The sequence below is a fragment of the Elephas maximus genome, chromosome X (genome assembly GCF_024166365.1).
Source record: "Elephas maximus indicus isolate mEleMax1 chromosome X, mEleMax1 primary haplotype, whole genome shotgun sequence".
NCBI classification, from domain to species: Eukaryota; Metazoa; Chordata; class Mammalia; order Proboscidea; family Elephantidae; genus Elephas; species Elephas maximus.
The window spans coordinates 81,400,305-81,413,347 of record NC_064846.1 but is presented as its reverse complement, the minus strand read 5'-3'; the positions used below and the strand labels follow the sequence as shown (position 1 = coordinate 81,413,347).

At 35.7% G+C, this 13,043-nt stretch overlaps 1 protein-coding gene across 1 annotated transcript in view; it reads right to left on the bottom strand.

The window, feature by feature from the left end:
* HDX (highly divergent homeobox) overlaps positions 1 to 13,043 on the bottom strand; it is a 166,582-nt gene that overhangs the window by 95,820 nt on the left and 57,719 nt on the right. Inside the window, exon 4 of the mRNA XM_049872844.1 lies at positions 8,642 to 8,695. Within this exon, the coding sequence (XP_049728801.1) occupies positions 8,642 to 8,695 (54 nt within the window). The remainder of the gene's footprint in view (positions 1 to 8,641; positions 8,696 to 13,043) is intronic.

Here is a 13,043-nt window from a genome sequence, read left to right as displayed (position 1 = left end):
AGTCAATTTGATTCTTGTGTGTTCCATCTGTTGAGTGCCACATATAATCACTGTTTATGTTGTTGAACAAAGGTATTTGTAATGAAGAGGTCATTGATCCTGCCAAATTCTATTGCCAAGGCTATATTTTCCAGCTACCAAACCTACTTCTTTGTTTCCAACTTTCACATGCCAATCACCAGTAGTTATCAATGCCTCCTGATTGCATGTTTGATCAATTTCAGACTACAAAAGTTGGTAAAAATCTTCAATTTCTTCATCTTTGGCCTTAGCAGTTGGTGTGTAAATTTGAATAATCATTGTACTAACTGATCTTCCTTGTAGGTGTATTGATATTATCCTATCACTGACAGTGTTACACTTCAGGATATATCTTGAAATGTTCTTTTTGAAAACGAACGTGATGCCATTCCTTTTCAATTTATCAGTCTCGGCATAGCAGGCCTTATGATTGTTTGACTCAAAATGGTCAACACCAGTCCATTTCAGCTCACTAATGCCTAGGATACCTATGTTTATGCATTCCATTTCATTTTTGAAAATCTCCAATTTTCCTAAATTCATACTTTGTACACTCAATGTTCTTATTTATTTATTTATTTATTGTGCTTTAGGTGAAAGTTTACAAATCAAGTCAGTCTGCCATACAAAAAGTTATACACGCCTTGCTATACACTCCCAGCTGCTCTCCTCCTAATGAGACTGCACATTCCTCCTCTCCACCCTGTATTCCTTGTGCCCATTCAACCAGCTCCTGTCCCCCTCTTTCTTCTCATCTCACCACCAGACAGGAGTTGCCCACATAGACTCAAGTGTTCACTTGAGCCAAGAAGCCCACTCATCACCAGTATCATTGTCTATCTTACAGTGCAGTCCAGTTCCTGTCTGTAGAGTTGGCTTTGGGAATGGTTCCAATCTTTGGCTAACAAAGGGTCTGGGGACCATGACCCTCAGGGTCCCTCTAGTCTCAGTCAGACCATTAACCCTGGTATTTTTACAAGAATTTGACATCTGTATTCCACTGTTCTCCTGCTACATCAGGGACTCTCTGTTGTGTTCCCTGTCAGGGCAGTGATCAGTGGTAGCCGGGCACCATCTAATTCTTCCAGTAGTTAATTTCATTTTTTTGCTGAATTTTATTCTGTTGTGTGGATATACCACATTTTTCACCACTAAGTATGTTGTTACCTGTAGGTTTTCATACATTGATTAAATTGAAGGAATTCCCTTCTATACCTAGTTTGCTGAGTGTTTGGGTGTTGGATTTTGTGAAATGCTCCTTCTGTGTCTATTGAAATAATCATGTGGTTTTTCTTTTTAGTTGCAAGTATTGGGGATTAAATTGACTTTCAAATGTTAAACCAACCTTATATTCCTGGGATAAATTCAACTGGATTTGACTTGTTCAAATTTTGTTTAGGATTTTGCATCAGTATTCATGAGATAACAGTCTGCTGTTTTCTTGTAATATCTTTCTCTGGTTTGGTTATCAGTATAATGCTGGCTTCATAGAATCAGTTGGGAAGTCCATTTTCTCTTCAATTTTATGGAATAGTTTGTGTAAAATTGGTATGATTTATTCCTTAAATGTTTTGTAGAATTCACTAGTGAAAGTGTGTGTGTGTGTGTGTCTGTATTGCCTGTGTGTGTGTGTGTATGGGAAGGTTTTTAACTTTAATTTATTCAATACATATAAGCTATTGCAGTTATCTATCTTTTCTTTTGAGAGCTTTTTTGCTTTGTGCCTTTCACAGAGTTGTCCATTTCATCTAAGTTGTTGAATTTATTGCCATAGAGTTGTTAATATTATTCCCTTATTATCCTTTTAGTATCTGTAGAATCTATAATTATGTGACCTCTCTCATTTCCAATATTGGTAATTTGTGTCTTCTCACTTTTTTTGTCCTGGTCAGGCTACAGAGTTACCAATTTTATTGATCTTTTCTTTTCCAAGTTTTGTCAGTTTAGCTTCAGATATCTTGAATCCCTATTATTAGGTGCAAAAATGTTTAGGACTGTTATATTCTCTTGATGGATTGACCCATTTATCATTAAAAAATGACCTTATTTATCCCTGTTTATATTCTTTGCTCTGAAGTCCACTGTCTGGTATCAATATAGCCACTCCAACTTTCTTTTGATTAGTATTAGCTTGTTATATATTTCTCATCTTTTTTATATTTTATCTATCTATGCATTTATATTTAAAGTGTGTTTCTTGTAGGCAGCAACAGCTGGGTTGTAATTTTTATCCAGTCTGACAATTTATGCCATTTAATTGAATTGTTTAGATTATGTACATTTAATGTGATTACTGACATGGGTAGGTTTAAATATACCATCTTGCTATTTGTTTTCTATTTGTCCCGTCTGTTGTTTGTTCTCTTTACCTTTTTATCTGCCTTTTCTTAATATTAATTGAATATTTTAAAATTATTTTTATAAATGGAATTCATATGATACAACATACAATGGAATCAAATTCAGCAAAAAAATGTAATATATGCTTTTATTATTCCCTTTTATCTACTTTTTTGGCTTATTAGTAATAAGTCTGTTTCATTATCGTAGTCACTGATTCAGAGTAAGGTTTTTCAACAGCAGCACTGTTGACATTTTGGACTGGGTAATTCTTTGTTGTGGGGTTCTGCCCTGTGCGTTGAAGAATGTTTAGTAGTATCCCAAAATTTGACACTACATGCCAGTAGCATACCCCAGTTGTGACAAAGAAAAGTCTCTAGACATAGCCAAATATCCTTAGAAGGCAAAATAGTGTCTATATGAGAACAACTGCTTTAGGGTTTATATTATACATCATTAGCTTATTATAGTTTACCTTCACATGATACACCACTTCATGAACTGTTTGTTGTTAGATGCCATCAAGTCAGTTCAGGGAGTTGCCAGAAATTCAAGCCAGATTCATGTATACTTTAAGAGCTTTATAACAGTATATCTATGAGTTGAAATCGACTCTACGGCACTGGGTTTGGTTCCGTTTTCCGTTTATAACAGTATACTTCCTTTTCTCCCCTCCCAGTCTTTATGCTATTGTTGCCATTCATTTTACTGTTAGTTATATTATAAACCCCACATTACATTGTCATCATTGTTATTTAAACTATCAAAACAACTTATGTAGTGGTTAAGTGCTTGGCTGCTAACAGAAAAGTAGGCAGTTTGAACCCAGCAGCCATTCCATGGGAGAAAGATGTGGCAATCTGCTTCTCTAAAGATTACAGCCTTGGAAACCCTATGGGTAGTTCTACTCTGTCCTATAGAGTTGCTATGAGTTGTAATCAACTCGACAGCAATGGGAACAAGAAATTGCCAATTATCTTTCAAAGAGATATAAATAAAGAGGAAAAAATCATATGTATTTAACCATGTACTTATCATTTCCAGTGCTATTCACTCCTTTGTGTAGATCCAAATTTCCCTTTAGTATCATATTCCTTTTTCCGGAAGGATGTCCTTTAACATTTCTAATAGTGTGGGCCTGCTTAAGATTTATATTTTAGTTGATGTATGTCTAAAAAGGTGTTTATTTCATGGTGAACTTTAAAAGGTATTTTAGATGGGTATAAAATTCTGGCTGTTGCTGCTGTTAGGTGCCATTGAGTCAATTCTGACTCATAGCGACCCTATGTACAACAGAGCAAAACACTGCCCAGTCCTGAGCCATCCTCACAATTGTTATGCTTAAGCCCAATGTTGCAGCCACTGTGTCAATCCATCTCGTTGAGGGTATTCCTCTTTTTCACTGACCCTCTACTTTACCAAGCACAATGTCCTTCTCCAGGGACTGATCCCCCCTGATGACATGTCCAAACTATGTGAGAAGTAGTCTCATCATCCTTGTTTCTAAGGAGAATTCTGGCTGTATTTCTTGCAAGACAGATTTGTTCATTCTTTTAGCAGTGCATGGTATATTCAATATTCTTCTCCAACAGGATAATTCGAAGGTATCAATCCTTCTTTGGCTTTCCTTATTCATTGTACAGCTTTTGCATGCATATGAGGCAATTGAAAACACCATGGCTTGGGTCAGGTGCATCTTAGTCTTCAAGGTGATGTCTTTGCTTTTTAACACTTTAAAGAGGTCTTTTGCAGCAGATTTGCCCAATGCAATGCGTGGGTATTTCTCAAGCTGAAAGAACTGAAGAAAAATTTTAAACCTCAAGTTGCAATATTGAAGGATTCTATGGATAAAATATTAAACAAGACAGGTAGCTTCAAAAGAATATGGAAGAAATACACACAGTCACCACACCAAAAAGAATTGGTTGACGTTCAACCATTTCAGGAGGTAGCTTATGATCAGGAACCGATGGTACTGAAGGAAGAGATCGAAGCTACGCTGAAGGCATTGACGAAAAACAAGTCTCCAGGAATTGACAGAATACCAACTGGGATGTTTCAAAATTCTGGTTGACAGAGTTTATTTCAGTGCTTTAGAAATGTTGCTCCACTGTCTTTTGGCTTGCCTTATTTCCAGTGAAAATCTGATGCCATCCATATTTTTGTTTCTCTGCTTATAAGATATATTTTTTTCCTCTGGCTGCTTTTAATTTTTAACTTTATCACTGTTTTTGAGTAATTTGGTTATGATGTGCCTTTGCATAATCTTTTCTGCGGTTCCTATACTTGGGCTTCATTGAGCATCTTTGATCTGTGTGTTTATAATTTTCATCAAATGTGGAAAATTTTCAGCCATTATTTCTTCAAATATCTTTTCCACCTCCTTCCTACTCTTTCAGGGACTTCAATTACATGTGTATCACTCTGCTTGAAGTTGTCCAACTTCTTATTAATGTATTTTTTTTTAAGTTCTTTTCTCTTGGTATGCTTTACTTTAGGTAGTTTCTATTGCTATGTCTCCAAATTCACTAGTCTTTTCTTCTGCAATGTCTAATCTCCCATTAATCTCACTCTGTGTACTTTTCATCTCACACATTGTAATTTTCACTGGTAGAGTGTTCTATTTGGGTCTTTTATTATATCTTCCATGTCTCCACTTCACTTTTTAAGCATTTGGAATGCAACTACAATAATTTTAGTATCCTCTTCCGATAGTTCTAAAATATGTGTCTGTTCTGAGTTCTTTTCACTTAACTTATTTTCCTTTTCCTCATAGACCATATTTTCCTGCTCCTTTACATTATGTAAATTTTTGATTGGATAGCAGACATTCGTGAATTTTATTTTGCTGCATTATATGTATTTTTGTATGCCTACAAATATTACTGACATTTGTTCTGGGATGTCATTAGATTATTTGGAAACTGATCCTTCTTGGACTTGATTTTAAGATTTGTTAGGCAGAATAACAGCAGTATTTAGTCTAAGGCTAACAGCTCCTCACTACTAAAGAATGAGCTTTTTGGATACTCTACAAAATGGCCTGTGAATTATGAGATTTTCCAGTCTGTCTGTGGGAAAACACACTATTCTTGGCCCCACACGAGCAGTTACTTCTAATCTGTTACTTCTAATCTTCTTGCATGGTTCTTTCCCTGACCTTAAGTGGTTTCCCAACATATGTGTGTACTCAGTATTCAGTTGAATACTCAAGGGGGGGAGGGCTCTGCAGACAGCCTGAGTTCTTTCTTTGTGCAGTTTTCTCTTCTCTAGTACTCTGCCCTGCAAACTCTAGCTGTCTCTTAGCTCCATCTCCTCAACTCAAGGGATCCTTTCAGGCTCCATCCATGAATCACAATCTGGTAACTTTCTCAGGGCAGTAATCTGATGCAGTAAGCTCTGGCATTGCTGTCCTTCACTGCCTGTGGTGAAGAGACTCCAAGGTGCCACTGTCCTCTAATCCCTATCCTCTCCTAGGACCTGAGAGTGATTGCAGCTTTTTGAGACCCTAAGCAGAGAACTAAGACATGCCTGGACTCCCAACCACAGAAACTATGAGATAATGAATGTGTGTTGTTTTAAGCTGCTAAGACTGTAGTAAGTTGTTGTGCAGCAATAAATAACTAATACAGATGCTTCATGGCCTATGTCTTCAAAACTGTTGCTTTATACATTTAGTTAGTTTACGAGTTGTTTCAGGTGGGAACACAAATCCTATCTCTGTTACTGTCTCTTGGCTAGAGTGGACATCTCATGTATCAGATACTAAATGTAAATTTAAAATAATTTAAATTTATATTTTATAAACAAAATAAAATGTAAAAATTCAGTTCCCTACTCGCACTAGCCACATTCCACGTGCTCAATAGCCTAGCCACATATGATTAGTGGATACTGTATTGCACAGCACAGTGGTAAAATCTCTGATCATATATGAATTGAATAAATGAATGGCAGTTGTCTTGACTTTTAGCATTCTCATTCTCAGGGCTCATTTCAGTGGAATAAGTTTTTAGGGAAAGTTAGTTGAGAAAAATAAGATGAAGAGAAATAGAGACACGGATGCCAGATTTACTCCAGGACAGTGATCTTTGATCATTTGTGTTACAGAAACCAACAGAAAAAAAATCATGAATGATGGAGGGTCTCCCCACTGGAGATAAAGAAGGAGAGATGTGGGAATACAGAGGTGTATGTATGTAAGTGGTATTGAACACCCAAGTATTAGAGTTCACTATAACAATCTTTCCACCCCCTCTGGAACTCTGATGACAACTACATAATATGATTAGTCTTTTCCCAAACTCATTCCTTTCCTTTTATTCTTTATCTTGGTGAATGGCACTTCCATCTACCCAGTCAAAAAAAACACCAGAGTAAAAAACTAAAAATCACTTATGGTTTTGTCTACTCATTCATACCTTCCACATCCAATCACTTCTCAAGTCATATCATTTATCTCCTTAATATCTATTTTCTTCCTTCTCCTCCTCTTTAGCCCATCAGTTATTGCCTTAGTTTAGATTGTTATCATTTCTTGCTTAGATTATTGTATTATAATTATTTTCCTCGCTTCAGTTTATTTGCAAGAGGTTTATCAATTTTATTAAAAGTTTTTGAAGAATCAGATTTTTGTTTCATTTTTCTCTATTTCTTTCCTATTTTAAATTTCATTGATTTATGCTCCTATAATTTATTTCCTTTGGCTTGCTTTGGGTTTAGTTTGTTCTCTTTTTCTATTTTCTTCAAGTAGAAACAGATTATTGCGTTGCAACCTTTCCTCGTGTCTAATGTGAGCATTTGAAAAAAAGCATTTAGTGCTGCACAATTCCCTCTCAGCACTGCTTTAGCTCTATACCACATGTTTCGATATGTTGTATTTCCTTTTTCATTCAGTTATATATATTTTTCATTTCTTTTGAGACTTCCACTTTGACCCATGGATTATTTACATGTGTGTTGTTTAATTTCCATGTGACAACAGAATGGATTTTTTAGTCTGCAGGAATGAAGAGTGCTTCCCAGGCCGAGTGCTTCTAGTAGCTTGATCCCTCTTCCCAGTGCTTCAAGTTGCCTGATTTCTTTAGGTGGGAGACAGAATTCCCAGGCCAGGCTGTTTTTTATGATGGTATCTCCCTTGCCATTGCTGCTTTGTTTCACAGTGTCTTTAGGTGTGAAAGGGGAGTTCAGGACCAACAAGGAAGGAGAGCACTTCCACTGACTGCCAGTGGGCCTCCCAACTGATTTCCTTGGCCAGAGTTGGCAGGCATATTTGATGTTGTTGGTAGGACTCCAATTCCATCTGTGGGAGGAATGAGCCTACCCAAGTTGCCTACTGTTGTTAGGTTGGGGATCAGGAAGTGTCAGACCTACATCACCTTCTTCTGTTGAGAAGAGGAGTATAAGGTCATGCCTCTGTGCTGTTCCTCCAGGCTTGGAATCCCTAACCCATTGCCTTCTTCTTTCCACCTTCCATAGTTCTGCTTTGGTGGCCTTTTTCATTATTTACAGAGTTTATAGTTGCACTTTGTGGAGAAGACAAGGGAAGGAGGAGTGTATGCCATTTTTCCAGTCAACTTAGCTTCAGTTTAATTATCCTCAAACTTACCCACCATACTAGTAACTTCAGTTATCTTTCTAAAAGTCCATTCAGGTCTCTTTCATGTTTAAAATCCTTTAATAGTTTCCCATCTATGGACCAACTATACCAAAATCTCCTACGGTGCTTGTTAAAATGCAGATTTATGGGCTCTACAAAGACAAGCTGAATGATATTCTTTTAGAACACAATTTTTATGAAGTTCTGTTATTTTAACATTATGTAAATCACAACGGCTATAGCTGAAAGTCAGAAGAACAAAATAAGATGGTCAAAACATTAGTTTTTCATCATACTGAAATGCACTAATAAGAAATACTATGGTAAATTATTTAATACTGATGGGTATTTTGGTATAAATCAAGATTCAATTATATAATCAAATTAACTGATGCTAATCAAAGGTAAAACAAATTACAATTTGTGAATTACCTTTGAATGCTTTTTAAAACTTAAAAAAAAACTTGCTGTAGGATTGTATGGTGTGCTGATTGCTATATTTTATTTAAACTTATCTTATTTTATAAATATTATGACATCAAAACATGTCCCTTGAGACAATGCAGTCTTAATAAGGTTCTGTTTTGCCAACTTTACAAAATCATAACAGTTTTCTCAATGGCATTCCTACTAACAACATAGGGGAAACCCATTTTCTGCTTTAAATGAAAGATTACTTACTGCTCTTTTTCTAGAACACCCTGTAATCCAAGGCACAGTAAGGTTTCCTGAAATCTGTGGAAACAACAAATGGAATCTCAGTAAGGTATGCATTGACACTACTTGGAATGTTAATCAACACCAAAGAGTTCATATAAGATGTCAAGACAGATCTATTTTCAGAGTATATTCCCCATGTAGACATAGCGGCTTCCTTATTGAAGCCAACAGATTTAAAATTGATTTTAATTCCTCTATAGAAAAATGTTACAAGTGGTACAAGGTTTCCCCGGAAATTCAAGGTTTCTAGGGTATTGTTGGGGCCTGGACACATGGTTTGAATATCTATAGACAATAAAATTATTATGATAAAAATACAGTCCTCTGTGGAATAAAACTTGTAAGAACTACCCAACAGTCACTATAGGTATCTTTCTAGATAAGGCATCAACAGAAAGCAAGAAAGGATTTCATAATGAAAGGTGTATGCTATAAACTATTTAAAAACATTACTTCTATTTACTTTGTAAAATCAGCACTAATTGAATTATTTATCCGTGTGTATTCTTAATTAAAATTTTAGGCATATAGTGTGTCTGGCTGAAACATTTTGTTTCTCCAAATTGTGGCCTAGTTAGGAGTCTATTTACTATGCCCTCCATCCTTTCTTAGGAAATGGTGAATTGCAGATTTTAATAAGTCCATTGATTTAAAGGAAGATTCATTTGCATAAATGATATACGAGTGAAAATGGGAGAAAGTGTGGCCCTTTCACCATTATCACCATTATCAAACCTCTTTAATTAGAATACATCTGGGATCTGTTAATTTGAGTCACATCCTAGTGTTCGATGTTGGTAGTAAAGTTTTTCAAATGTTGTAACCTTGAGAAGATATTTCTTGCACATAAGACACACATTTGATCAAATATTTTATAATAATTTCCCAAATGGAGAGGCGTACTATGGTAGCTGAGTGTATATTATTTTTCAATACTCTCATCTACCCATCCACTCAGACCAGAAAAGGAAACAACGCACTTCTAGAAAATCCCATTCAATAGTATAATAGCCTCTATTTAGTAGAAATAAGTGCTGCTTCAGTTGGATTTCGGGGAGTGTTTACAAAGATCAAGGTAGTCCTGAGGTTATATCCCAGCTGTGGCTCAGGTTAAATTTAGCCTGGCTTAATCATAACTTTATCTAAGATATATCTAGATTGGAGAGTACTGTAAACTCTCCTCATGAACTCCCTTTCCCTTCCAAACACATACATCATGAGCGACTGGCAAGAAGTAAAATCACCTTCTGTTGGTGGTGGTGGAAATGTGGCACTCAATCAAATATTTACTGCTTTTGATAATTTATATTTAGTGATAGCTGATGAATTAATATCATTTCTACTAATAAGGAATAATGTTAAAGAGTATAAATAGTAAAGTAATATCTTTATTCAAACTTCACATAAACTATTACTGTCTCTGGAAACTAGATCTCCCATTTTACTTTGAGCTCTAAATATACCTACATGCTTGGGTTAGGTTAAAAATCATGTAAACTCCAAATAATATGTATAAGGATTTGACTTATATTTTCACTGAAGGTAAAATCATACTGCAGTTAAATGGCAATTAACTGGAATACTGGGGGATCCTGGGAAGGTGTGAATAACTGATCTTTTTTTTCTTTTTAATGGCAAATGATGATAAAGAAATTCCTTCTGAAAAATTCTTCAAAATATATATTTTCTTGTGCTCCCATCAGTACCTACTTGGTGTATGATATAATAGTTACTAAGTAAACTGTTAGCCTCAGCAAAAGAGGTAATCTGCTAAATAATCACATAATGTACTCATGAAAAAAAATTGATAGAGATATCCAACTGTTTTGGACTACTTGTGCACACACTCCCGTCCATCAATGAGGATAATTCTGCCTGTATAGAGTTGCTACAGAAAACATGCAAAACCAAATGAATTTAAAAAAAAAAGTCTAGTAACTACTGGAAAGTTACACATGAAAAAATAAAAATAATACTTATATTAAACACGGTAATTGAATATACATAAACACTGGCATTACAAATATTCAGTATATAAAATGTGGCTTCTTTTTTAAATTAATTGTATTTAACCAAGAAAATGGAAGACTCCTGTAAGCACATTAGCATACAAATATAAATTCTGTGTGATTTGGAAAGAAACGACGTTTCACTTTTTTGTTTTATAATTCTGTGGCAGCAGTTGTGTGATACTTAAATGCCATAATTAACTATTCTTTACTATTTATTTTAAATCTATTCTTCAGTTCCTTTAGTTTCTGGTAAAACTCATGAACACCCAGGCAGAACAGCTGAATTTGTAGACTTTTTTGAATCACAGTAGTGTATAAATATGTGTCCCCAAATTGGGAAGTTTTGCTTTGTGCCATATTGATGACAAGGTTTCTCGCTCACCAGAACTATAAAATGCAGTATTGCAAATGAGCAGAGTAATAGATTTCTCATTTAAATGATATTTCACTTCCACCCACAATTTCAGCAGCCTGATATGGAAAACTACAAAATGAATCTCTAAAGAGGTAAGACTGATTTAACAAATATATCAGAATTTATACATCCAAATGAGTGCTGCATACAACTTGTCATGGAAGCTCCATAGACACATCCAAACTCCCTAAGGGACCAAATTTCTGGGCTCAGGCTGTGAGGACCATGGTCTCAAGAAACATCTAGCTAAATTGGCATAACATAGATTTTAAAGAAAATGTTCTATATTCTACTTTTGTGATTTGGGGATTTAAAGGCTTGTGAGCAGCTATCTAAGATAGTCCACTGGCCTCACCCTGTCTGGAGCAAGGGAGAATGAAGAAAACCAAAGACACGAGGGAAAGATTAGTCCAAAGAACTAATGAACCACAACTACCACGGCCTCCACAAGACTGAGTCCAGTACAACTAGATGGTCCCCTTTTCCACCACCGACTGCTCTGACAGGAATCACAATAGAGGGTCCCGGACAGAGCTGGAGAAAAATGTAGAACAATATTCTAATTCACACGCACAAAAGACCAGACTTACTGCTCTGACAGAGACTGGAGAAACCTGAGAGTATGGCCTCCAGACAGCCTTTTAGCTCAGTAATGAAGTCACTCCTGAGGTTCACCCTTCAGTCAAAGATTAGACAGGCCCATAAAACAAAATGAGACTAAAAGGGCACACCAGCCCAGGGGCAAGGATGAAAAGGCAGAAGGGGGCAAGAAAGCTGGCAATGGGGAACCCAAGGTCAAGAAGAGAAGAGTGTTGACATGTTGTGGGTTTGGCAACCGATGTCACAAAACAACTTGTGTATTAATTGTTCACTGAAAAGCTAGTTTGCTCTGTAAACCTTCATCTAAACTATAATTTAAAAAAAAAGAAAATGTATGTTTCAAAGCAGAAAACTTGAGAAGTTATAAACTCATTACAATGACGTTTCCTTTTTTGAAATAATTTGGGAACTTTGGTTTTGAGTTTTCAGTTGGTGATTCACCCAGAGATTCTGTCTCATCACTTCACTTTCCTTTTGTTTTCAACTGAAAATATGATAGCCAAGATTGATCATCCATATTATTCACTAGGCGTAGCTCAGAATGAATTCTGATTATTTTCCAAAATCAAGTTTACCCTCAAATGAAGATTTGTGACCACTGAAAACATTTAAAGAATCCCACAGACTTTTAAGGCAAGTATAAAAGATTTTCAAAAATTTTTTGATAAATTGAACAGTATTGAAATAAGTGTATATAACTCCCAAGGTAACTTGCTTGAATTCTGTTCAAATATTTATCAGTAATCTCTTTCGTACAAGGTGCTGTTTTAGGTGTTACAGGAAATAAAAAGATGGGTAACACATAATTTCCTGGAAGTCTGAGAGGGAGAGATAAGACAGGAACATGAAAGATTTTAATACAAAGAAATCTATGATAAGTGTTATAAGAAAGGTACAATAAATGAAGTGCAATAGGAGTTCAGAGATGGCAAAAGTACATTCACTTGGAGAATGATAGCTCATCTGTACCTTAAAAGCTGGGTAGAATTTTGATAGACAAAAATGAAGAAGAGAGTATTTCATGGAAAAAGAATGGCACAAGCACGGTGGAACAGAACAGTAGAGTGTGTTGGGGGAATGGTCAGTTCAACTAGAACTAAAAGGGGAGGTTGAAGTCATTTTGTGGATGGATATGAATGCCAAGATACAATTATATCTAATTGTGGAGAAAGTGGGGAGCAAGTGAAGATTCTTAAACAGAGAAGTTGTAGCCTCAGAATTGTATTTTTAGGATGATTAACTTGCCTATTTGTGTAGAGTGAATTGAAGAAGTAAGGAAATGTTTATAATAATTTGGGTAAGAAGTAATCCACATTTGGAACTAGGGTAGGGGGAG